Source organism: Nothobranchius furzeri, chromosome 11 (assembly GCF_043380555.1).
Source record: "Nothobranchius furzeri strain GRZ-AD chromosome 11, NfurGRZ-RIMD1, whole genome shotgun sequence".
Lineage (NCBI taxonomy): Eukaryota > Metazoa > Chordata > Actinopteri > Cyprinodontiformes > Nothobranchiidae > Nothobranchius > Nothobranchius furzeri.
This window is the reverse complement of record NC_091751.1, coordinates 63,795,178-63,820,428: the sequence shown is the minus strand read 5'-3', so window position 1 is coordinate 63,820,428 and position 25,251 is coordinate 63,795,178. Positions and strand designations below refer to the sequence as shown.

At 44.3% G+C, this 25,251-nt stretch overlaps 1 protein-coding gene across 2 annotated transcripts in view; it reads right to left on the bottom strand.

The window, feature by feature from the left end:
• The window catches only part of LOC107384272 (sodium channel protein type 2 subunit alpha), a 62,080-nt gene that overhangs the window by 32,654 nt on the left and 4,175 nt on the right, over window positions 1–25,251 (bottom strand). Inside the window, exons 2-8 of one of the 2 annotated variants that reach the window (XM_015957428.3) lie at window positions 22,279–22,582; window positions 20,115–20,233; window positions 16,849–16,938; window positions 16,122–16,250; window positions 9,315–9,406; window positions 8,977–9,219; window positions 8,834–8,897 (exon numbers count right to left, since the gene is read on the bottom strand). In XM_015957428.3, the coding sequence (XP_015812914.3) occupies window positions 8,834–8,897; window positions 8,977–9,219; window positions 9,315–9,406; window positions 16,122–16,250; window positions 16,849–16,938; window positions 20,115–20,233; window positions 22,279–22,545 (1,004 nt within the window). In that variant the 5' untranslated portion in view covers window positions 22,546–22,582. Of the gene's footprint in view, window positions 1–8,833; window positions 8,898–8,976; window positions 9,220–9,314; window positions 9,407–16,121; window positions 16,251–16,848; window positions 16,939–20,114; window positions 20,234–22,278; window positions 22,583–25,251 lie in introns of those variants that run through there. The other variant, XM_070541745.1, reaches the window with a different exon arrangement.

The window sequence follows — 25,251 nt, the reverse complement described above, 5'->3', positions numbered from 1 at the left end:
CTTACAAATGCTTAGATGTGACTATCTGACCCTATTCTATGATATAAAGTAAATAATCATTCATAATTCACATTCCCTCTAAATCCCTCCCCTGGCCTCTACAGCAAAACACATAATTAAAGTTAATATTTTGCCCATCTCCATTAGGCAGGCGTCATCTGTTGCCATTTAAAAAAAAACAGAGGTGTGACCAAGTCACTCCTTTGCAAGTCACAAGTGAGTCACAAGTCTTTCCAGTCAAGTGTCGAGTCAAGTCCAAGTCAAAGACTACCAAGTCCAAGTCGAGTCCAAAGTCAATGTTGTGGAAGTCCAAGTCAAGTCCAAGTCCTTAACTTTAATATTTCAAGTCATAATCAAGTCATCTGTCCAACTTCCATTTAATGACAATGATGATAAATAAATTCCAGAAATAAAGCTTCGTTTATTTACTCAAACAAGCAGGAAGTTCAACCAAAACTGATTATCAACAAAGTGCTGCTGCGTTCAGCCGTACGAGATCAAACCCAGAACGAAGAATGATTTGTGACTTTTGTCCATATCCTGCCACTTTTGTGCTAAAATATCAAATATGTTCAAGTCATCATCAACTCAACAGATGCAAGTCAATTCAAGTCGCAAGTCATTTGCATTCAAGTCCGAGACAAGTCGTAAGTCTTTTAGATTTTATCAAGTCAAGTCAGAAGTCATTAAAATAATGACTCGAGCCTGACTCGAATCCAAGTCATGTGACTCCAAGTCATGTGACTCGAGTCCACACCTCTGTGAAAAACTGTTGAAGACTTATTTATACTTCACAGTTTTTATTACTCCTAGTTGACTCGATTTTTAATGCATTGTTTTTTTGTGTTTTCTTATGTTTTTAATTGACTATTTTAATTTTGTTGTTTTTATCCAGTATGTCTATGTTCAGCACTTTGGGCAGCATCGTTGCATTTAAAGTGCTGTACAAATTTATTTGATTTAATCTGATTTGATCATTTACATGAGCCTAGAGCGTTGGCAAATAAAGTTATGTATCCACAAGAGGGAGCTGTCAATCAATGAGAATGCACCCCCAGTTCCCAGCATGCACTAACCGTGTGACGGCGGAAGAAGCCAGATGTTTGTAACAGAGCAACTGTAACAAGAACCGAGGTTACAGAGTCTTGACTGCCTTCTACATCTAAAGAAAAATGCAAGCAGTTTAAAAGTCATTCTGCGAAACTCACCGTGAGACAATTATGGCAATCGAGTAGAGTTTACATTATGCCGGGATCACACTGTGATTTCAGTGAGGCAGACTGCACGACGTCTCGCTCCAGCAGGACATGCTACGTCATGAGCTCACCTACCGAAAGCATACGTCACTAAGCAGACCACTAACCAGAACAAAGCTGAAAAAAGAACTGTCGTTAGCACTTCCTAGCTCATTTTCCTCAAAAGGGAGGCATCGAATTTAAAACCCTCGCTTTGGTGTCAGACGTCGGCTGTGGGTATCCATGTCTTCCGGCTAAACAGCTGAGCTGTCTGCTGGACATTCATCCTTCTCATCCTCTATACATGAACACCCACTAAACTACAGAGAAAGTAGCATTGTATCTGCCACAGATTGCTCCAATATCTAAAGTTAACTGTAAATTCTGTCTCACTGGGTTGTGCTCCCCCCCCCCCCCCCCCCCCCCCCCACACACACACACACACACACACACACACTCTCACAGATCACAGAATCACGGTTTTCACAATTCACAAAAATGTTAAGGGCATTTTGAAAACTCCCTCGCACATGTTGTTCCCAACTAGTAGTTTAGGCAGCTGAGATGCTGGCTTAAAGAGCAAGTCACCTCCAAATCAACTTTTTCTTTCTGATAAACTATATAAATGTGTGTCTAATCGTGCTGCAGACACGTGTAATCAATAGTTTTGCACTTTAGTGCATTTTAGTTAAAATTTAAAATTTCAGCCTTAAACTGTCAGTGTTGTGCCGTTGTCAGGTAAAAACTCGACACTGCAGTTGAATTTAAATCCGCCATCGCTGATGGCTAAGAGGTACCCTAGAATGTTAGCTGGTACACTATGATGTCACAATGTCGTTGTGAGCCTGTGTGTGTGTGTGTGTGTGTGTTTATTAGCGGCTCCGCCCTCTCGGCCTGCTAGGCAACAGCATTTGTTGCATTTTTCAAACAGGAAGTGGGAGTGGAGTAATACTCTGGTAGGGGGTGACTTGCTCTTTAAGGAAAGACACGACAGAGAGTCGCTGCAAAGCCTTTAGAAAGCATCATTTAAAAGCAAACTCAAGGGCATGATTCAGTAACTTCCTGGAAAATTACAATCTGAGCATTAAAAATAAAGAATAAAAGATTTATAGGTTTGCGTGTCACCCTTACCAACAACAGCAACACACTGTAAGGGCTTTGTGAAAGCTCTGAGCTGCATTTTCACTTTGTCATATGTTTTATCTTTGAAGACAGCATCCATTTCCTGTCGCTTCTATCCACAGCAGCAGAGCAACATCTGTGCTTTTCCCTCAGTGAGGCTAAAAGTGGCGCGTTTCCATGTGAACAAGGGCAAAAGTTGAAAGCATCTATACAATCAGTCAATAATCCGCAATGCACATTGGCTCTAAGACGTGAGAAGATCAGCATTAGCCTGAACCCTACAGTAAGGGTGACAAAAAACAGCCGGAGCAAATCATTTATTGCTAACTTGTTGACCAGGCTGGAAATAGTTGAATTTGCATGAATGTTTGTTTTGTGTGTGTGTGTGTGTGTGTGTGTGTGTGTGTGTGTGTGTGTGTGTGTGTGTGTGTGTGTGTGTGTGTGTGTGTGTGTGTGTGTGTGTGTGTGTGTGTCATCATAACGTATCCAAAGCTTTAATTTGGAAATCTACTCAGGGATTACTTGTTGGAATACACTCAAAAGATTAAGCATCCTCTGTGTTTTACGTCCTCCATCCTGACCAGCTTAGTATCTTGCCCATCTCCACAGCCAGCCTCAGAAAGTTGCATCAAAAATGTCACAGAAGTTAAAAGGCTGCCTCAATCATTTCCTAACAAAAAAACAAAAGCTACCTCGTAGCTCTGCTAACCTATAATCTGGCAACCAGATCAGGAATCTGTGTCACTGATGTTGTGGCAGCAGTGGGTCTGCAGAAATGTTTAGAAAGGCAACAAACACCATGTGATTAGTAATAATGATACAAAACTGAAATCATTGAAGAAAATAGCCTATTGCAAACCTAAAAAGGAACAGAGTGGCAGATGACGAGTCTAAACACGCTCTGTTGCAGAGACGTGAAGGTGAGACAGCTGCATTCACAGTCTGATCTTACTAACCCACTATTTCAAGAGGTTTAATGACATCACTTCCCCCTCCGAATGCCTTCAAATGCATCCTGATTTTGCTCTGACTTCAACACCAACTGCTGGATCAGATTTTACTTCTTGAGGGATTAAGTTCCTGTGTTTTTTTGGAAGGGAGTGTTTACTAAGCAAGATTAAAAACAGCAGGGTGGCTGCTTTCTGATGCATCATTTTGCAACTATCTTCCTCCACCAAGTTGATCATAAAGCAATTTAAACAGCTTTCTGTTAATTTGAACATGAGGGTAATAAAAATAGCTAACCTGCTTCTCGAAGGTAGCGCTGATTATTACACTTGGGTATTTAGCAGACCCAATATAACCATTTCAGTTTTATGATTGGTTTGTTTGAGGAGGCTCGTCTCTGTGCTTGGACGGTCCTCATCAGGGCCTGGGCAGATGCATGAATATTTGATCGATACTGTGCTTTTTGAAAATGGAGGCCAGTTCTAACAAAGAAAAAGAACTGGACCTAAAATGGAACTCTGAGATACCCCATATCCCCACATGAAGCAAACTGCTGTCAGACCTGCAAGTGTGTTCATGCTTTCGCTGACTTATGAAGTTTAATCCGTTCATATGTGTTTTTATTTGTGAAATGAATGAGTTCTGTGGAGGGTTTTCAAGTGGTAAAATTAAAATTTAATACAAATAAACATTAGGGCTGCATAATACATTGCAAATGTATCGTCATCACAATGTTGGCACGTGTAATACGCATATCGCAAAGAACAGAAAAAATCGCAATGAATGGTCAGCTCAGTTGTTTGCTACTCATATTGCATTTTGTCAATCAAACGGAAGCATGAAGTTTTTGACAAATCAGATAGAGCTCTTCACACATTTGACCGATCAGGTGGGTTCTTATAGGTTAGATGCCCGCCCATAGGCGGACGGCACTTAATTTGAATGGCTAGCAAACACCTGAGTTTGCTTCGTACTTCCCTTTCAGCTGATTCTGCTTTCCCCAGGATCTGCTGATTGCCTTTTCTTGTTCATTTACTTTTTCCCTTTACACAAATCTTTTGATCACAATTTTTGCTTTTCCCATTTTTACTATTTTTTATCCATCCATCCATCCATTTTCAGCCACTTATCTAGAGTTGGTCACGGGGGCAGCAGCCTAAGACAAGAGGCCCAGGCTTCCCTCTCCCCCAACTACTTGGGCCATTTCCTCTAGGGGAATCCCAAGGCTTTCTCTTGCCTTCCCTTGAGACATAGTCCCTCCAGCATGTCTTGGGTCTTCCCTTGGGTCTCCGCCCAGTTGGACGTGCCCAGAAAACCTCACCATGGAGGCGTCCAGGAGGCATCCTGGCCAGTCACCTCAACTGGCTCCTCTCGATGTGAAGGAGCAGTGGGTCTACTCCGAGTCCCTCCTGGATGACCGAGCTTCTCACCCTATCTCTAAGGGTGAGCTCAGCCAAACTGTGGAGAAAACTCACTTCGGCCGCTTGTATCCGCGATCTCGTTCTTTCGGTCACTGCCCAAAGCTTGTGACCATAGGTGAGGGTAGGAACATAGATCAACTGGTAAATCGAGAGCTTTGCCTTCCAGCTCAGCTCTCTCTTAACCATGACATGCTGGTACAACACCTACATCACTGCAGATGCAGCATCAATCCGCCTATCAATCTCACACTCTATTTTTCCCTCACTAGTGAACAAGACCCTGAGACACTTAAACTCCACTTGAGGCAGGACCTCATTCCTGACCCGGAGAAGGCCTTCTACTCTTTTCTGATTCAAGACCATGGTCTCTGATTTAGAGGAACTGATTCTCATCCCAGCCGCTTCACACTCGGCTCTGAACCGCTCCAGCGAAAGCTGGAGATCACTGTCTGATGAAGCCAACAGGACCACATCATCTGCAAAAAGCAGAGACCTGATCCTTAGGCCACCAAAACAGATCCCCTCAAAGCCTTGGCTGCACCTAGAAATCCTGTCCATAAAAGTTCTTAACAGAATCTGTGATAAAGGGCAGCCTTGGCGAAGTACGACTCTCACCGGAAACAAGCTCAACTTACTGCCGGCAATGCCAAGCTCTGACACAGGTCATGCAGGGACCTAACAGCCCGTATAAAAGGGCCTGGTCACTCATACTCCAGGAGTACCCCCCTCATGTTCCCCTGGGGGTGTGGTCGAACACCTTCTCCAAATCCACAAAACACATGTAGATTGGTTGGGCGAACTTCCACGCACCCTCCAGGATCCCCAAAAGGGTATAGAGCTGGTCCAGTGTTCCACGGCCAGGACGAAAACCACATTGTTCCTCCTGAATCCAAAGTTCAACAATCCGACAGACCCTCCTCTCCAGAACCCCTGAATAGACTTTACCAGGGAGACTCAGAAGTGTGATCCCTCTGTAGTTGGAACACACTCTGTGGTCCCCCTTTTTACATAGAGGGACCACTCCCCCAGTCTGCCAATCAAGTGGAACTCCCTCCGATGTCCACGCGATACTGCCACAAACACAGCCCTACAACATCCAGAGCCTTAAGGAACTCCCGGCGGATCTCATCCATCCCTGGAGCCTTGCCACTTAGGAGCTTTTTGACCACCTCAGTGACCTTGGCCCCAGAGATTGGAGAGCCCAACCCAAAGTCCTCAGGCTCTGCTTCCTCACTGGAAGATGTGCCCAGTGGGACTGAGGAAGTCTTCGAATGATTCCACCCACCGATCCACAACGTCCTCTGTAGAGGTCAGCAGCAACACTGTAAACAATGTTGGTAGTGCACTGCTTTCCCCTCCTGAAATGCCGGATGGCAAACCAGAATCTCCTCAAAGCCATGTGAAAGTCTTGATCCATGATCTCACTGAACTCCTCCAGTGCCTGGGTTTTGGCCTTCACGACCACCTGAGCTGCATTCCGCTTGGGCTGCCGGTACCCATCAGTTTCCTCTGGAGTCCAACAGGCCAAAAAAACCTGACTGGACTCTTTCTTCAGCTTGGCAGCATCCCTAACTGCCGGTGTCCAACAGCCAGTTAGGGGATTGCCACCACGACAGGCACAGACAAACTGCAGTGCCAGTCAGCCGCCTCAACAACAGAAGCACGGAACACGGCCCACTCAAACTCAATGTCCCCCGCCTTCCCCGGAACATTTTGGAAGTTCTGTCTGAGGTGGGAATTGAAACTTCTTCTGACAGGAGACACTGCCAGACATTCCCAGCAGACCCTCACAATACGTCTAGGCCTGCCAGGGCTGACCACCCCCCACCATCAAAGCCAAGTCACCACCAATGTGTCAGTTGACAGCTCCGCCCATCTCCTCACCTGAGTGTCCAAGACATAAAGCCGCAGATCAGATGAAAGGACTTCAAAGTCAATCATCGAACCACGACCTACGGTATCCTGATGCCAAGAGCCCATATGGATGTCTTTATGCTTGAACATGGTGTTCATTATAGACAATCCATGATGCACACAGAAGTCCAGTAACAAAACTCTCAGATTCAGATCAGGCGGCCATTCCTCCCAACCACACCTCTCCAGGTCTCACTGTTGTTGCCCATGTGAGCGTTAAAGTCCCACAGCAGAACGAGGCAGTCACTTGAAGGAGTGCATTCCAGCACCCCCTCCAAGGTCTCCAAAAAGGGTAGGTAGCATGAGCCACAGTTTGGTGCATAAGCACAAACCACAGTCAGTATCTGTCCCCCCACATGAAGGCGGAGGGAGGCTACCCTCTCATTCACTGGGGTAAACCTCAACATTCAGGCACCAAGATAGGGGGCAACAAGTATGCCCACACCTGCTCGACGCCTCTCAGTGGAAGGTCTCCAGAATGATAGGAAGTCCAACCCCTCTGGTTCCGGAGCCAGAGCCATGCATTGAGGTGAGTTCAACTATATCTAGCTGGAACCTCTCAACCTCACCCACCAACTTTGGTTCTTTCCCCACCAGAGAGGTGACATCTCACGTACCGAGAGCTAGCTTTTGTAGCCAAGGATCAGACAGCCAAGGTCCCTGCCTACAGCTACCACCCAACACGCAATGCACCGGATCCCACTGGCCCCTCCCACGAGTGGTGAGCTCATGTAAAATATTTTTAGTTACTAAAAAAATAATAAATGTCTTTGTTTTTGATTTTTTGTTCTTGAGTCAAGTGTTTGTTTATTTATTGTAAGTCATATTGTCATCGAAATATTAATCACTGTTATCGCATATCGCAGGTTTTCCTAATATCGTGCAGCCCTAATGAATGTGTAAACTTCAGCAATTCTTTCAAATTTCAATGACAGCTTAGTTTCTTAACAGCTAAACAAGAGTAGGACTACAAATACTGCAGTCCTCCGATCAAATGACAACCAAAATCTGATCAAAACAGAAAGAGACATTTTACCCAGAAACATGAATTTGAAATAGAAGGAATCAAAAATTCACCTGCTCCAATCTTTCCTGCATTGATGACGTCATCATTGTTTCTGTTTCCCATCATCCTTTTTCCCTTCTAATTTGGACATGAGCACCTAATGGACGCCATTTGTGGAAGCTGCAGGATTTCAGATTCACACAGATGGGTATTTAGCTCGATGTAACCCTTGAACTGGACCTGGCAGAGGCAGAGTCGCTCTGTTGTGCTTGTTTCAAAAGCATTTGGATTTACAGGATTATTCCATGCGTAGGCTGAGTAGCAATATTTGGAAGGTTTCACACGGTGCCTTTGATTAGGAACAAAGTCCATCACTTCAGAGGGACATCAGCATGAATCATCAGTTTCCCTTGGCTCTCAAAAAGAATCAAATTGTTGGATTAAAAATTTTTAACTCTCAATTTATGGTTTGAAGACCAACTTTGACCTGGAATGTTTTCTTTAGATCTTTTCTTAGTGTTAATCACATCAGAATGCACTAATTAGGATGATTTATATTTGAAGCGTTAATGAATTAAAATATTTTTATGTATTAGTATGAGCATTAGTCTTTGGATAGTATTTTCAACTGTGATGATTTAGCTGACTGGTTATGTGACAAAAGGTTTTGGTATTTTTCTTTGGAATTATTTAAGGGAGCTGAGGTTTTTTTTTCCACCCTAGTGAAGGTGGATGATTGGCTACCATCTTCTGATGTCATGTGGGACAACAACATCAGATAACATTTGGTTATTTCAGATGCATTTCACGTGGAAAAAATTATCACAATTTATCACAAAGTCCCTGAGAATCACACGAGCATTGCTGTGAATTGACCACGTCAGTTACAGATCTTTAGAGGAGATGAGATCTCCATTGATCACTCGTTCCAGCTGGTGACTCGGTGTTTCAGAGTAAAAGCTTCCAGCAGAGCCGTCACGATAATCCTCACCATATGTTGTCTTCCCCTCTCACTCTGCTCTGATAAGATCCTTCCTCTTTACGTTATGCCTCTGCGTCACATATTAAAAATCTCCTTCCAGCTAAAAAAACCACAAGCTTCCATGTCCTATTGTACACATGACATGCAAGGATAAAAATCCATGATGTTAGCAAACATTCTGACAGAGAGAAAAAAAAACACTCACCCTGCATCACTTCCATATCCACATATTAATGCATCCTTTTCTCCTTCAACTTTGTAGAAATTATCTAAAAACAAGAGTAGTAAGATGTTAAATAATAGAAATATTCTGAGTACTGCACGTTTACCTTGAAACTTTAAGCTGACCTTCATTGGTTAGGAAGTCGTCAGGTGAGCTCCAGGTTCTGTTGTTGCAGGTGAATGGCGTGTTGGGGCTGTATGAGAGGTTGACGCAGTGGTTGAGGCTGCGAACACATTTTTGTCGCAGGAGTCCCATGAAAAGCTGCAGGCCGATGAGCGCGAAAACACTGAGACAGAAGACGGTCAGGATCATCACATCCGTCAGCTTCTTCACTGACTGGATCAGAGCGCCCACGATGGTCTTCAGACCTGGGTGGAGGAGAAGAGATGGAACGAGCTGCTTTCATTTCACTGTAATTGAAAACAAGCCAAGTAACAAATAAAATGAGAGATTGTGGTTTCACCTGGAATAACTGAGATGGTTTTCAGTGCTCGCAGAACTCGGAAGGTTCTTAATGCAGACACGTTTCCAAGATCAACAAATTCTGTGACGTATCTGGATACAAAGATGTTTCTATTAGGTCACAGGTGAACTGTTCTGTTCTAAATGGCCATGAGGCATGCGTAGAACCTAAACAACGTGACTTTCTGACCTTCAGAACTCAAATCCAGATGTTTTCATTTAATCAAATAAGAACCGAGTGAATTTGTGTTTAATTAATTTAATCAATGAAAATGGTGCACTGTAACGTGTCCTAGACGCCCTTTCTTTTCATTAAAATAAATGCTAAATTCCCTCTGCGTGTTAAAATAAAAGATTGATTTTAATCCATCCAACAAATAAACCTGCTATAGCTTGAGCTTAAGTCTTTGCCTTCTGATGTCCGTAACGATGCAAGCACAGCAAAAGTTGGCAGATCGGTTAATATTTGACCTTTTCACCTTGTACCAACACTTACAGGTAAAACTCGAAAGAGTGAAATATTGTGCCAAAGTCCATTTATGTCAGTAAACCAACTTAGACTGAAAGACCGTAAAGGCTAAGGAACTCTCTGCAAGTGTTTTGGATTCATTAGCTGATTAAAGTGTGACACTTTGAGTCTAGAATATTGAATCTTTTCACAATACAGTCGTGGACAAAATCGTTGGTGCCCTTCGGTCAATGAAAGAAAAGTCCACAACGGTCACAGAAACAACTTTAATCAGACAAAAGTAATAACAAGTCAGACATTGTTTTTCTAAAGTAATGATTAAAATTACATGTTATTTAATGAGCCATAAGACGTAGAATTCCATAGGAAATATGAAATCAACCTTATGGATCTGTTGGGTTATTTTAACCAGAAGATTGGAACTTTTTATTGCAGAGATTGGATAACAGCTTCGTATCCACTCATAGACAACAGAAGAGAGAGTCAAGTTTAAAAAGTTTAAAGATTTATTACTAAACAAATTAAAACTAGACTAACTTGAACACTAAATGTATGGTGTAACTAAGGTGAATGAGACGGAGAATGGTGTAATGTGGAATGTTGCTCAGAACCAGCAAATCCGAAGAAGCGATTAGTTCTGATGGGAAATGAAGGTGATGTCTTCGCGTTAAGCTTTGGTTAGGAGGTTCATAAACACATTCGACGCCATTTCGTCAGCCTTCATACCCTTTTGGAAGTCCCCGTTAGATCAGGAATGTCGAGGTCCAGCTGGACCCTCTCTTGAACCAAAGCCGGTAGGAAAAGCAGCGGTTGCCGACCAGACCAGTCTTTGAGATACTTCCGGGTCACGACGGTTTTGTTGGCATCTAGTGAGACGCAAACCTGGGTCGTGATGGTTCAGCTTTTATTCTGAAAGGAACCGTTGCAGCAGTTGGAATAGCAACAGATTTTATCCAGCTTGTCGTTGGTTCTTTTGGCTGAAGAGGAAAGTTACGGATTGGCCACTCCGACAACTTCTCTAGAACGCTTTGAACTGGCATTAAAGATGACGTGGGCATAGTTTTATACTTCGGATGTTTTGGTTTATGGTCGAATGAAAAGATAACAGATCTACCAAGCACCACCAAAACCATGCCTCCGTCAGATCTGGCAGATTCTGATTGGATCAGTAAAACAATGTGTCGTCTCTTGACGCTACGTGAGTAATAATGAAGAAAAAAAATAATAAACTCATGGAACAGGCTGAACAAAAATGTTGGTACCCTAGAAAAGACTGAAAATAATGTGACCAAAGGGACATGGTAAGTCAAGGTGTGTCCACTAATTAGCATTGCAGGTGTCTAAAATCTTGCAATCAGTCAGTCAGTGAGCCTATATATAGCGCTCCAGGTAGTTATTGTGCTGTTTGATAAAATTGTGTGTACCACACTCAGCATGGACCAGAGGTGGTGAAGGAAAGAGTTGTCTCACGAGATTAGAAGGAAAATTAAAGACAAGCATGTTAAAGGTGACAGCTTTAAGACCATTTCCAAGCAGCTAGATCAGGTGTCACCAACTCCAGTTCTGTTAGTTTTCTATGTTTCCTGCTCTACCACACCTGAATGGAGTAATTTAATCCCTCCGTAACTCTACACAGGTCTGTTTATTACTCATTCTTTTCAATTAGATGTGTAGAAGAAAAGAAACAGCAGTAGCTCAGGTGGTAGAGCGGATTGCCTCATGATCGGAGGGTCATGGGTTCGAACCCAGCTCCCGCCAGGGGTATCCTGCTGTTGTGTCCTTGGGCAAGACACTTCACCCAACTTGCCTGTGTTAGTGGTGGTCAGAGGGGCCGACGGCGCCAAATGGCTGCCTCGCCTCTGTCAGACCTCCCCAGGGCGGCTGTGGCTACAAGTAGCTTACCATCACTAGCAGTGTGTGAATGTGAGAGTGTGTGAAAGCGTCTTTGGGTGTCTAGAAAAGCGCTATATAAGTTCAATGCATTATTATTATTATTATTATATGCAGGATGGTAGCCCTCGATTACCGGAGCTGGTGACCCCTAGATGTTCTTGACTTCAGTTGCACATAATATTCAAAAATTGAAGATCTATGTGGCTGCAGGAAGAAATTTGATGACAAATTAAACAGACGGATAATCTGAACGATAACAAAAGAGCCCAGAAAAACATCCAAAGAGATCCAAGGTGAACGTCAAGCTCAAGAAACATCAGTGTCAGATCCCACCATTCGGTATTGTTTGAGCCAAAGTGGACAACATGGGAGACGACCAAGGAGGACACCATTGTTGAAAACAAATCCTAATAAAGCCAGTCTGGAATTTGCCAAACTACATGTTGATGAGCCACAAAGCTTCCGGGAGGATGTCCCATTGACAGATGAGACAATAATGGAACATTTTACCAAGGCACATCAGCTCTACGTTCACAGATGGATAAATGAAGAAAAGAACAAGGGCCCTACTGTGAAGCATGGAGGAGGCTGTGTTATGTTCTGGGGCTGCTTTGATACATCTGGCTCAGGGTGTCTTGAATCTGTGCAGAGTACAATGAAATCTCAAGACTATCAAGGCATTCTAGAGAGAAATGTATTGGTCAGTGTCAGAAAGCTTGGTCTTAGTCACAGATCATGGGTCTTGCAACAGGACAATGACCCAAAACACACAGCTAAACACACCCAAGAATGGCCAAGAGGAAAACATTGGACTGTTTTAAAGTGACCTTCTATGAGCCCTGACCTCAATCTTATAGCTCATTTCCATCAACCGTTTTGGTTTGGAATGGGAAGGATCGGATTGCTAATTTTCCTTTTGCGATTGTAAAACCGGTCCAGACATCCTACGCACCACTCACCAGACCTTTTTGGCCCCTTTCTGTTGTAGGTCCAGACATTTCTGGCAACACAGTCCACTGATTGGTTGACAGAAATGCGTCACTACTTGCAACAAAAAACAAACAATTGGAATTCTGTTGTTTAGTTGTACATGAATGTGAAAAATTGCCAGCAAGTAGCAGAAGTTTTGTTCAGCTTCAGAGATCCATACCTTCCTCACATCATCGTGAGAGTCCACACTCAGGAGGAGCTAGAAGGATTGGTAAGGAAGTTTCTTTCTCAGCGGATGGCAGCCGAAAGAACTGAGCGGACATCCAAACGGTGTCAGGGCCAGTTGAAGACATTAAAGCCTAATATAGAAAAGTAAAAGACAGAAACTGGAGAAACAGATTTATTTTTTAACGGAAGTATTTTTCCGGATGAAAAATAGAAGAAATTCACGGAGGTGTTACAGTGCACTGGATGCTATTTATAGCCACAGACCTGTACTCAGCAACCGCACTCTGGAGTCATTTGTGTAAGCCTGTGGTTAGGATTTTGTTTATGTCTTTAGCTCTGCAGACCCTTTATTGCAGCATAAAAATGTAGAATATTTGCACAACTTATTTATAAAATCATGCATGATGGTTTGTTTAACCCCGCTTGTCGACATGAGAACCCAAACTGCGGTAGAAAAGCTTGCCTGAAAATTGCAGGCCCATACCGGAACACGCCGGTCCACAATAACACACTCCCCGCCGTACCAGCAGTGGAAATTTGGCTCTATTGAGCATCTTTGGAAGGAGCCAAAACATGCTGTCTGTAAAAGGCATCCTTAAAAACCTGAGACAACTGCTGATGAGGAGTGGGCCAAAATACTTGTTGAGAGCTAGGAAATCTCATTGACAATTACAGGAATCATTTCATTGCAGTGATTTTCTCAAAAGGTTGTGCACCAAAATATGAAGTTAGGTGTACCATCGTTTTTGTCCAGGACTGTTTCGTGAGTTTATTATTTTAAATAATTACGTTGAAGCACGGTTGACAAGCAATGTCTGACTTTCTTTGGTTAAATTTCATGGAATTTTTATTTATTATTACTTTTGTCAGATTCAAAATATTTCTGTGACCACTCTGGGTTTTCTTTCATTGAATGAAGGGTACCAACAATTTCGTCCACGTCTGTATTGTAATTGATTGAGATTTGAAAGTGGGCTTTTCATTAGCTGTAAACCCTGATTGCCACGTTGTCGTCGTCGTCTTCCTCCGCTTATCCGGGTCCGGGTCGCGGGGGCAGCATCCCAACTAGGGAGCTCCAGACTGTCCTCACCACCTCCACCAGCTCCTCCGGCAGGACCCCAAGGGGACCCCAAGGACCAGATTGGAGATGTAACCTCTCCAACGTGTCCTGGGTCGACCCGGGGGCCTCCTGCCGGCAGCACATGCCCGAAACACCTCCCCAGGGAGGCGTCCAGGAAGCATCCTGACCAGATGCCCAAACCACCTCAACTGACTCCTTTCGATCCGGAGGAGCAGCGGTTCTACTCAGAGTCCCTCCCAAATGTCCGAGCTCCTCACCCTATCTCTAAGGCTGAGCCCGGCCACCCTACGGAGGAAACTCATTTCGGCCGCTTGTATCCGCGATCTCGTTCTTTCGGTCATTACCCAAAGCTCATGACCATAGGTGAGGACTGGGACGTAGATCGACCGGTAAATCGAGAGCCTGGCTTTCTGGCTCAGCTCCCTCTTCACCACGATAGATCGGCTCAGCGTACGCATCACTGCAGACGCTGAACCAATCCGCCTGTCGATCTCCCGATCCCTCCTACCCTCACTCGTGAACAAGACCCCGAGATACTTAAACTCCCCCACTTGAGGTAGAACCTCTCCCCCGACCCGGAGTTGGCAAGCCACCCTTTTCCGGTAGAAAACCATGGTCTCAGACTTGGAGGTGCTGATCCTCATCCCAGCCGCTTCACACTCGGCCGCGAACCTACCCAGCAAGAGCTGAAGGTCAGAGCTGGATGAAGCTAGGAGGACCACATCATCCGCAAAAAGCAGAGACGAGATTCTCCTGCCACCCAAACTCGACACACTCCACACCACGGCTGCGCCTAGAAATTCTGTCCATAAAGGTAATGAACAGAACCGGTGACAAAAGGCAGCCCTGGCGGAGTCCAACCCTCACCGGGAACAGGTCAGACTTACTACTGGCTATGCGGACCAAACTCACACTCCTCTGGTAAAGGGACTGAATGGCCCTTAACAGAAAGCCATCCACCCCATACTCCTGGAGCGTCCCCCACAGGGTGCCCCTGGGGACACGGTCATAAGCCTTCTCCAAATCCACAAAACACATGTGGATTGGTTGAGCAAACTCCCATGCCCCCTCCATCACCCTTGCAAGGGTATAGAGCTGGTCCACAGTTCCACGACCAGGACGAAAACCACATTGCTCCTCCTCAATCTGAGATTCAACTATCGATCGGACCCTCCTCTCCAGTACCTTGGAGTAGACCTATCCAGGGAGGCTGAGGAGTGTGATCCCCCTATAGTTGGAACACACCCTCAGGTCACCCTTCTTAACCCCACCCCAGTCTGCCACTCCACAGGAACTGCCCCCGATGACCACGCAATGTTGCAGAGACGTGTCAACCACGACAGCCGTACAACATCCATAGCCTTGAGATACCCAGGAGGAATCTCATCCGCCCCCGGTGCTCCGCCGCTGTGTAGTTGTTTGACTACCTCAGCAACTTCTGCCCCTGAGATTGAACAGTCCATCCCCAGGTCTCCCGGCTCTTCCCGTCACACTTATAACAAATTAAGCCTTGAAATTCCATTTTTGGTTCTTTATTTTTTATTTATTTATTTGTTTTTTTTAAGCATAGATAAGGTTTCTCTTTACCTTAAAAAAGAACCAAAAATGGAATCAGAAGACAAACACAACAAGAACATACAGAAGATAAGCCTTGAAATGTCTGGTTTTCTGTGTAATGAGTCATATATTAGTTTTACCATTTAAGCTGAATTACTGACAAACATTAACTTTTGCACCATATTCAGATTTTGACTTTCACCCGTAGACAGGATTCAATCCAACTCCAATGAGATTACAACCAAATTAGCCAACTGAACTCTAATTAATCAGAAGTAGATTCATCACTGGAGGTAATGGCAGCTTTCTGTGTGTTTGGATCCATTATAAGTGATTTAGCGTTGCTGTTTTCCAATCAGGATGATTGAGTTCAGATAATTTAACAACACTGAGAGATCATCCGTCTAATCCTCCACCTCCATCATGGTTACTGACTGCTTTCTCACAGAGCTGTAAGCTGCACAAATGCTCACGATTATTCAGATCAGAGGATACGTCTGAACCCACCCATACTAAACATGGGTTCTTTTTCTGGTAAATGTTCAGATTTTAAGACAAACATAAGTGTCATGAATCAAAGAGGAAGTTCGGGGTTGGAAAATGGTGAAGGATTGGCTTGATGGTGGCGTACAAATGGCATCGCTACTCACGCCATGATGATGACGATGAAGTCAAGCCAGTTCCACAGATCTCTCAGGAACGTGAAGGGCACTAAACAAAATCCTCTTGCTAAAATCTTTATCGCTGATTCAAAAGTGTAAATGCCAGTGAAGGTGTACCTGGGAAATAGAGTTAAAGCAGTTGGTTTGAAGACCACTTTGGCTGGAGCTAATGAACATCAACAGTGAATCTGGGACTAAAAGTAAGGAATTAAAATTATGATGGAATGGACAATCAAACAGATTATGACCAATAAAGTTACATGCTGAAATGTTAAAAAGTCATAGTGAAAACGGGAACATTGACTTTTCAGAAAACATATTTGCAACATTTTCCAGATTTTCTTTGTGCTTTTTTTTAAACGAATGAGATATTTAAAGTTATTCCACTAAATTTCTACCTCCAATATGAAAAAAAAGTCCTATCAAACTTCTACAAGCAGTGCAAAGCAAACGAACATAAATCTCTGTTACCACGTGCCGTGCTAAAAATGAAGTGCTGATGATAAATAGCATAGCCGTGCTTTCCGCTCCATGCGCAGCTTTTTACTGCTTGTCTCATGTTCTCCAGCATGCAACGGCGCTGTAAACGTGATTCATTTACTTACATTTCAACTTCAGTCATCACTGATAAAGCAACAAACCCCAGTAAACTCCACATTAGAACACAGTTTAAACTGAGACGAAAGCTCAAACACAGAGATGCAGCTTTACTTACTCCAGGTATTTGGACCACGTTGGTGGATCTGACATGGCCATGAAGAAACAGTTGGTCAGTATGGTGAACATTATGAAATAGCTAAATAATGTGGAAAGGGGTTAAGGAAAGTGTAGAATGGCAATTATAATGACAATAACAATAAGAATACACTCTTTTCTAACATAAACAGTTCAACCTAAAATAATTCTCTGAGATTAAACGGTGAAAAAGCCTAAACTTACTAGAATGTTTACTGGAATCACTGACAAATATCAATATGGATGACATGTTTCTGTCTTTTCCAGTTGTACCAAACTCAAACCAAAATGTCCCATTTACAGGCACCACCATCTCTGGAATCAGTCAGCAAGACTCAGGATGTAGTGCTGAAAGTCCCACCTACTTAAACACAACTCTGCTTTTCTTGTTCTGATTATGGGGAACACCTGGACTCTGTGGTGTCTGATCCTGATCCACTCTTTCACTATTAGAGCCTCATAACCTGGTTTGTTCATTCAGGTAGTCAGCTGACCTCATTGTTTGGGCTCTTAGGCCTAGTCCACATGTAGCCGGGGTTTTTTAAACAAATATCCGCCCCTCCAAAAACTTGCATCCACACCACCGCATTTAAAAAAAAAACTCTGTCCACACGTACCCGGATAAATACGTTGTTAAGGACATGGGGCGACGGTGGCACAGGAGTTAAGTGCTCGCCCCGTAATCAGAAGGTTGCTGGTTCGAGTCCCGCTCAGTCTGTCGCTGTCGTTGTGTCCTTGGGCAAAACACTTAACCCACGCTGCCTGCTGGTGGTGGTCGGAGGGACCGGTGGCGCCAGTGCTCGGCAGCCTCGCCTCTGTCAGTGTGCCCCAGGGCAGCTGTGGCTACATTGTAGCTCATCCCCACCAGTGTGTGAATGTGTGTGTGAATGGGTGAATGACTGATTGTGTTGTAAAAGCGCCTTGGGGGGTTCCAGGACTCTAGAAGGCGCTATATCAAATACAGGTCATTTAGCATTTACCATTTACATGCCAGACCTGTAGGCGGCAGTACTTCCCCCGTTCTTAACCTCATCCTTCGTCTGTGGTCTTCCGCAAGGAGCAGTAATTCCACTTGCAAAAACAAACAAGCAGAAAGCGCTTGGACAACTGATGGATCGGGTAGTGACAGATCGCAGCTCTGAGGGCTTCCATGCTGTCGGCTAGTGTAAACACAGGTCGCACACGTGATGTCAGCATTTTTTTGTCGCGGAAAGTGACGCTCCGGACCTTAAAACTCCGGTTTTGTCCGTCCACACGCAGACACCCAAAACGGAGAAAACTCAGATCTTCACTTTGGCCGGAGTTTTTAAAAAGATCCGTTTTCGTGTGAAAAAACTCCGTTTTCGTGTGGATGACAGGCCAAAACGTAGAAAAATATCTACGTTTTGGCAGATCCCCGGCTACGTGTGGACAGGGCCTTAATGTTGCTGAACCAAGACCTGACCTACTGCAGGAACCCCAGATCATAGACTGGTCCCACAGGCTTTTACACTGGGGATGATGGAAGCATCCCATCACCTGCTTCTCTTCTTATCCTAAGGCTCCCATCACTCTGGACCAGGGACCAGGTAGCTTCACTGATCAGTAGTTTTCTTCTGGCTACACAGCTGTTCAGTCCCAAAGCCTTGAGATTCCTTCTCTTTGTGGAAATACTCTGTCACTATTAGACAGCTCTGTGTCATGGTCCGTGGTGAGCTGCCAGCCTGTAACCCTGTTTTCTCCTCTGAGTATTGTTTTCACAGGTGGGCGTGTCTGAGAGCCCCCAGCTGCAGCTGATTTCACCATCAAGGCCCAGGGGATTTAAGGAGCAGTGTGACACTTCACCACGCCAGATGATTACTCTGTTTGGGTAGCGCTAGCCTCCAACCTGACTTTGATATTTGTATTTTGTTCTTGTTAACCTGCCGCTTGAAAATCCCTGAATGCCCTTCCCTGCTCTCCTCCAGGTTCCTCTTAATCTCTCACCATCTCCAGAACAAACCCGGATCTCAGCCTACCTGACCACACTGCTTCATCCCCTGGCCGCCCGCTCTCAGCCGCTCACCTACCAACATCCATTCCTGCTCCTACACCTCTGGACAAACCAATCCCCTTACCTTTGGATCTGCTCAGCTCACCCGGACCTGACAACCCTCCCTGTACATTTACCACTACCAAGAAACCGTGAGCCCAGCCTCCAGATAAGTTTCCATTATTTCCACCTCATATTCACTCTGTCTCCCTCCTCAGAATCTCCTCCTGGAATCCTGCTGCCAGTCTTGCATCTCGTCAGTTCCCGTCTCTCCCGTTGCTCCTTATTTAGTAATAAAAACCTTTTTACTTACATTCTTGCTCTCCGTGTTGTGATTCTGCATGTTGTGGGTCAAGAAACTGACACTCTGAGGTCTACGGTTGGTTTTCTTTCATTTCTTGTCTCGTCTCGTCGTCTTCTGGCTGTCCGGGTTGCGGGGGCAGCATCCCAACTACGGAGTTCCAGACTGTCTTCTCCCCGGCCACCTCCACTAGCTCCTCCGGTAGGACCTCAAGACATTCCTGGGCCAGTTCAGAGATGTACTTTCTCAAATGTGTCCTGGGTCGACCAGGGGGGCCTCCTGCCGGCAGGAAATGCCTGAAACACCTCGCTGGGGAGGAGTCCAGGAGGCATCTTTTCTTTTAATTTGATTTCACCAAAAAATGTAACTGATCATTTTGGAGTTTTATCTGACTACATTTCTCTTTCTAAGACGATGATTCCCAACTTTCCTTCCAGGTTCTTCTTGACAATAGTTTATACGCTTCTTCAATCCCAACAGATATGTTTTCTCTGGTTGATGCCAATGACCTGACCCTTCCCAAACAGACTAACATCTTTTCCACGACCACAGGATGTCCTATGTTTAAGAGAAGAGAAGCTCCTTTTTACATCAGTGTTGGTTGAATTACTTGCCCAGGTGCTTGCTTAGTTAAATCCAGGTGGATACTTTTTTGACCAGGTAGTGTGTAATAATTAAGCAGAGGTTGCAGCCAAAAGTAACTAATATGCCCCCTAGTGGCTGGCTGCAGAGGAGGAAGGACCCATCTCAGATCTTGTTGCTGAATCCTTTGGCTTCAGTAAAATAAAAAGATGTTTTCCATCTTGTTTCAAGGCTGCAGTGACACCCAAACCATTTCTGTTAATCTCATTTATAAGAATAATATCTTATTATGGTAATAAGAATGCAGTATATTCTAGAATCGTCACACACACAGACCACCAAAAAAGGATATGAATGGACTAAAACTTTTATGGCAATAGATCTGATGAAGTGAAATGGACTAATTATGTAAAGTGCAGATGTGGCACTGAATCTGAAGATGGCCTTCCCTTTGTTGAGCACTATAAAAGTCTGTAAAGAAAACAAAAACACAAGATCTGTCATGAGAAAAATAGAATCACATTTTCAGACAAACATATTCGATCTTCCTGACTCCCCTGTTATGTAACTGCACGCTGACGGAAGTCGATCTTGCCGTCTACCATCTGTGATAACTTCCACCACAGGCAGCCATGGAGGCAGTTGAGATAATGGAGGCAACTCCAAAGCAGGCTGGATGTTTCCCCAAACAGATGTAGCATTTATTTAAATATTTTCTCCCCCGTCTTTGGATAATCCTCCCATCCAGCAGCGCATCACATGCCAAAACAAAGAGACCCTGAGAATGGCTGCCATGTTCTTTTTTCATCTCTCCATTAACACGCAGCTGCCCGACCTACCAGCTCGGCAAATCTAAATTTCCTGATCCTATTTCTGCACAAGAGATCTAAAAGGAAGAGGGCACACCCTGCCAAAGTCTCAGGCAGAAAAAGGTCTGTAAGGTACACTCTGTGTAAAAAGGCACACCAGTTTATATTTAGAAGCTCAGAATAAGAATGAATTATTTTCTAATTCTCTTTGCCTTACGCCCTGAATCACACATATGTCGTACTTCTACTGAAATGAAAAGTAATAATAGGAGTTTTGACTATGCCTGTCATGTAATTTGAGATTTATTAGCTTGAAAATATTTGTAATTCAATTAACTACAAATCAGACGTGGCATTTATGACGTCAGCGCTGAATCTCTCCTCCCCAGCGTAGCTGCTGCTTTACACACGGCCAGCCCAGATTTATGGTGGTTTTCTCCATGTTTAATGCTCCTTCTCTTGTCCTAGAAGAAGGATTTGAAGCTCTCTAAACTCACAGCCATTTTTCATCTCCTCTTCTCCGTATCTGGTTCGATGACGTCAATTTGGTGAGACGAACATTTGAAGTCTGTTACGTGTTTTCACACAAAACCTAAAATAACTTGCCAGAAGCGCTTACTTGGCATCAAAATGTGTCTTTAAAGTTCACGGACATCATATGTTAAATCCATGGCCCATAACAAACGGCATAATAATAACTTTTATCTTCTCATAGACTTCCATTCTTTTTTTTTTTTTTTTGGTTTGGCGTGAGCCTAAGTCACGCCCATCTACTTCCGGACCACGGGTCCCCAGAAGAACAAAAAAAAAAAGGAATGCAAGTCAACGGGGCTAAAAATACTATTTCCCAATTCCGCTTGTTATTTTCCATGGATTTCACATATGGTGTCCGTGAATTTAAAAGATGCATTTCGATACCAAAAACGCACTTATATTTGAACGAGGGGAAATGTTAGTTTAGGTTTTGTGTGAAAATAAGTCCAGGGTTAAAAATGTGCTTCACGAAAGTGACGTCATCAAACCAAACACGGAGAAAAAAAGAAGGCAAATGGCTGTAAGTTCAGCGAACTTCAAATCCTTCCCACAGGAGGAAAGAACCACTATAAATCTGGCCGTTTGGTAAGTAGCAGCTACGCTAGAGGAGAGGACATTATGTGATGACGTCACATATGCGACGTGCCGATGTAGTCATGATAATTACGAACTTTTACAAGCTGATAAATTTCAGTGTAAGTGGCTGGCGTGGTCGAAACACCCATCATTAGTTCTCTTTTAAATTGCAGTACAACATATGTGCGATCCAGGGCGTAAGGCAAAGCGGATTAGAAAATAGCGTTTTTAGCCCCGTTGACTTGCATTCATTTTGTCGTTTTTCCGGGAACCCATGAGCCGACCGGAAAGGGAGGAGGCATAGGCTCACTGTCAGGATTAGTACCTTCACCAATGACTTGCCTCGTCCAGTCCTATACACGTCTGCTGCCCTCTGGTGGAGGATCTACTCTTTATTATTGTTATATCATTTTTAGAATTACACTACGAAACAAAACCTATTTCTACATCGTTGTTAAATTAATGTCAGATAATAAATAGTTCACATTTAAAAACTAGACTTTAAAATCATTATCATTATTCTACATTTCATGAAGCGGTTAACTGATGTTAAATGTCTCTGTCGCCATCCCACCAAACACATTTCCAAGCCCTCACCTTCTGGTTCTTGTAGTAAAATGGATCGATGTCCTCCAGTGGCACCCCGACAAGTTCTGTGGGGATGTCACCAAAGATGCGTGGCAGCTGCTTGCCTGCCTCCAGATCAGCCCTGGGTTTTGGTGGCTCTGCGTTCTTCTGAGCCTCTGAGCCATCCTTGGTGCTCTTGGCCTGCTCCTCCGCAATCCGCCGCTCCAGGGCAGCGAGGGATTCGCGAGTGAACCGCTGCAAGCCATCAGGACCCGTTGGTAACAGCATGGGTGCCATCTTTTCATCCTGATTGTCCTGTAGATTCTACTTACAGCTGCAGACGTGGGAGCGAGGGTTTGCAAAGACAAGGAAGAGACAAAAGAAAGTGTTGTGTCAGGAGTTTTGTACAATAAACTTAATGAATGAGTTTAAAATTCCTGAGCTGGTCCTTTAAATGTTTCAGCTTCGGTTAAGTTTTCTGTAAGGCGAGATTTGTAATTTAAACTAAAACCAATGCATCAGAATGAAGCTAGTCTACTCACACCAAATGCTTAAAATGAAAAAGAAGCTGTCAAAATAAAACGTTGTATTTTAAATCAAATACCCAAAGACCTAAAGTGTCAGATTGGCAGACGTTGTTTTATTGAGATTTCATTGAATCGATTTAATCCTTTTGTTATGTGTCCTGGTTTAAAAATCTAATTAGTCAGAAAGAAGAGCAGCCTGAGTCGTCTAAGACAACTAGAGAGCAGCAGCTGTGCCCAGACAAGTGCAGAGGCTGGCTGGACTGTTTTCAAAGACACCTCTCCTCCACCACACCATGAGGTCCAGCTTCTCCCATCTGGACGCAGATATGGAGATCCAGAGTTTTCTCCCACCTCCCTTAGCCCTCCTAGATGAGTTTCAGCCCTTAAGTTGTGATTTTGTTTGTTCCTTTTAAATGCTTGGGATATTCTGTTTGAACTTTCTGCCTTGCCACCTAAGAAAATTCACCTTCAGGTACAAAATAAGTGTTTGATTACATTCACGCAGTAAATGACCTGCGCTTGTAAATATCCTTGCGACAGTGCGAGTGTCCTGTCACAGTGTCCCGACTGATCATGCGCCCTGGCTACTTGGCCAAGGGGATGTCCCTTTGGCTGACTGGTTAGCGCGTATGACTCTCCCCCGGAAGTCTGGGGATCGAATTCCGCCCGGGCCCTCGCTTCTCCACCTTGCCACATCCTTATTGAGTCAGAAGTCTCACTTTACAACACCAGTTTACCCATTCACACACTGGTATGAATGGGTAAACTGGAGGCACAGCTGCCCTGGGGGAACATGGCAAGGAGGTGTCCCCATGCTCCGGATGGCCAATTTGCCGCCTACGCCTACCGCCAGTAAATGATGAATGACCTGCATTTGTCATTCACCCATTCACACACATTCAGACTCTGATGGGGATGAGCTACAATGTAGCTACAGCTGCCCTGGGGCGCACTGACAGAGGCGAGGCTGCCGAACACAGGCGCCACCGGTCCCTTCGACCACCACCAGCAGCAGGGGCGTGTCCAGGGAGTGGCCTGGGGTAGCACATGCCACCCTCGGAACCTGATTGACCACGCCAGGTGCCACCACACTAATTTACCTTTAAATCGGCTTTCCATTGTCCACAAAAGGCTTGGGGGTAAAACAAAAGAAGCATAACCATTGGTGCCACCCATGCACAAAGTTGTGCGTCACCTGGGCCACCCCATTTTAAAAGATCTGGACACGCCACTGACCAGCAGGCAAGGTGGGTTAAGTGTCTTGCCCAAGGACACAACAACAGAAATCTCTGGTGGAGCCGGGATCGAACCTGCAACCTTCTGATTACTGGACGCCCCGTTCTACCTCCTCAGTTACTGCTTCCCAGTATAGGCAAAGAGGGTGAATTGTCTTGCCCAAGGGCACAACTGATGGAACCTGGGTTCAAATCCACAACCCACCGACTACAGGGCTAACTCCTAACCCCTGAGCTACCGTCGCTCCATCAGTAGGTTAAAGCTTGTCAGTCCCAGAAGAGATGCACATCACCCTGCTTTCAGGAGAGCTGTAAGCTAAGATCAAAAAAGTATAGCTGTAAAACTGATATTTTTAGTTATTTGTGTGTGTGTGCGCGCGCGCGTGCGTGTGTGTGTGTGCATGCATGTGTGTGCATGCGTGTGTGTGTGCGTGCGTGCGTGTGCGTGCGTGTGTGCGCGCGCGCGTGTGTGTGTGTGTATCAATGTACATTGATAAAAGATACATTGTTTCTTTTGATTATTAGACACGGAAATGCTTTTTCTGATAAATTCTTTCTTTGTTTTGTCTATATTCCTTCATGCTATGACCAAAATGAATATCTGCTCCATTGTGGCTGAAAACGACAGGTTATTTCCAGATGGTTGGTCTGTATTGAGCCAATCTGTTGGACCAGATCCTCGGTTGATGCATTTAGACAGTTACAGGAGAAGTCCCATGAACACAGATCTAAACAGCTTAACATTCTTTTAAAGGAAACACATGTTGTTTGTTGTTATTGTTTCCATGGACAGAATAGGCTTTTCTATGTCGTTTGATCACAAACCAAAGCCATGTAATCTAAATAAGATGATATTAAAGGGCCTTTCCTCTCCCACAAATCAACCCATGCGTTTGAGCTGGTGACTGAGTGTCATGCTTTAATATCTGGGAAAGCTTTCCAAAAAGAGGATTACCTTTCTCTGTTCCCCTAGTAACACAGGAATGCTACCGTATCCTTTTCACACGTCTTCCATCTCCTCTTCTCCTCAAATGCATCAATCCCTTCACACGTCCAACCAGACGCCAGTGATCTGCTTTCTGCTGATCTGCTTATTTTGGACGGGGCGATCTCGGATGAAATCATACACTGATGCTGCTTTCCCACGTGTTGCCACAATGTTCAATTACAACATCAGAGTTACAGAAACAGAAGATAAAAACAGGTTTGACTGCACATCTTAAGTGTCGGTCAAATCCAGC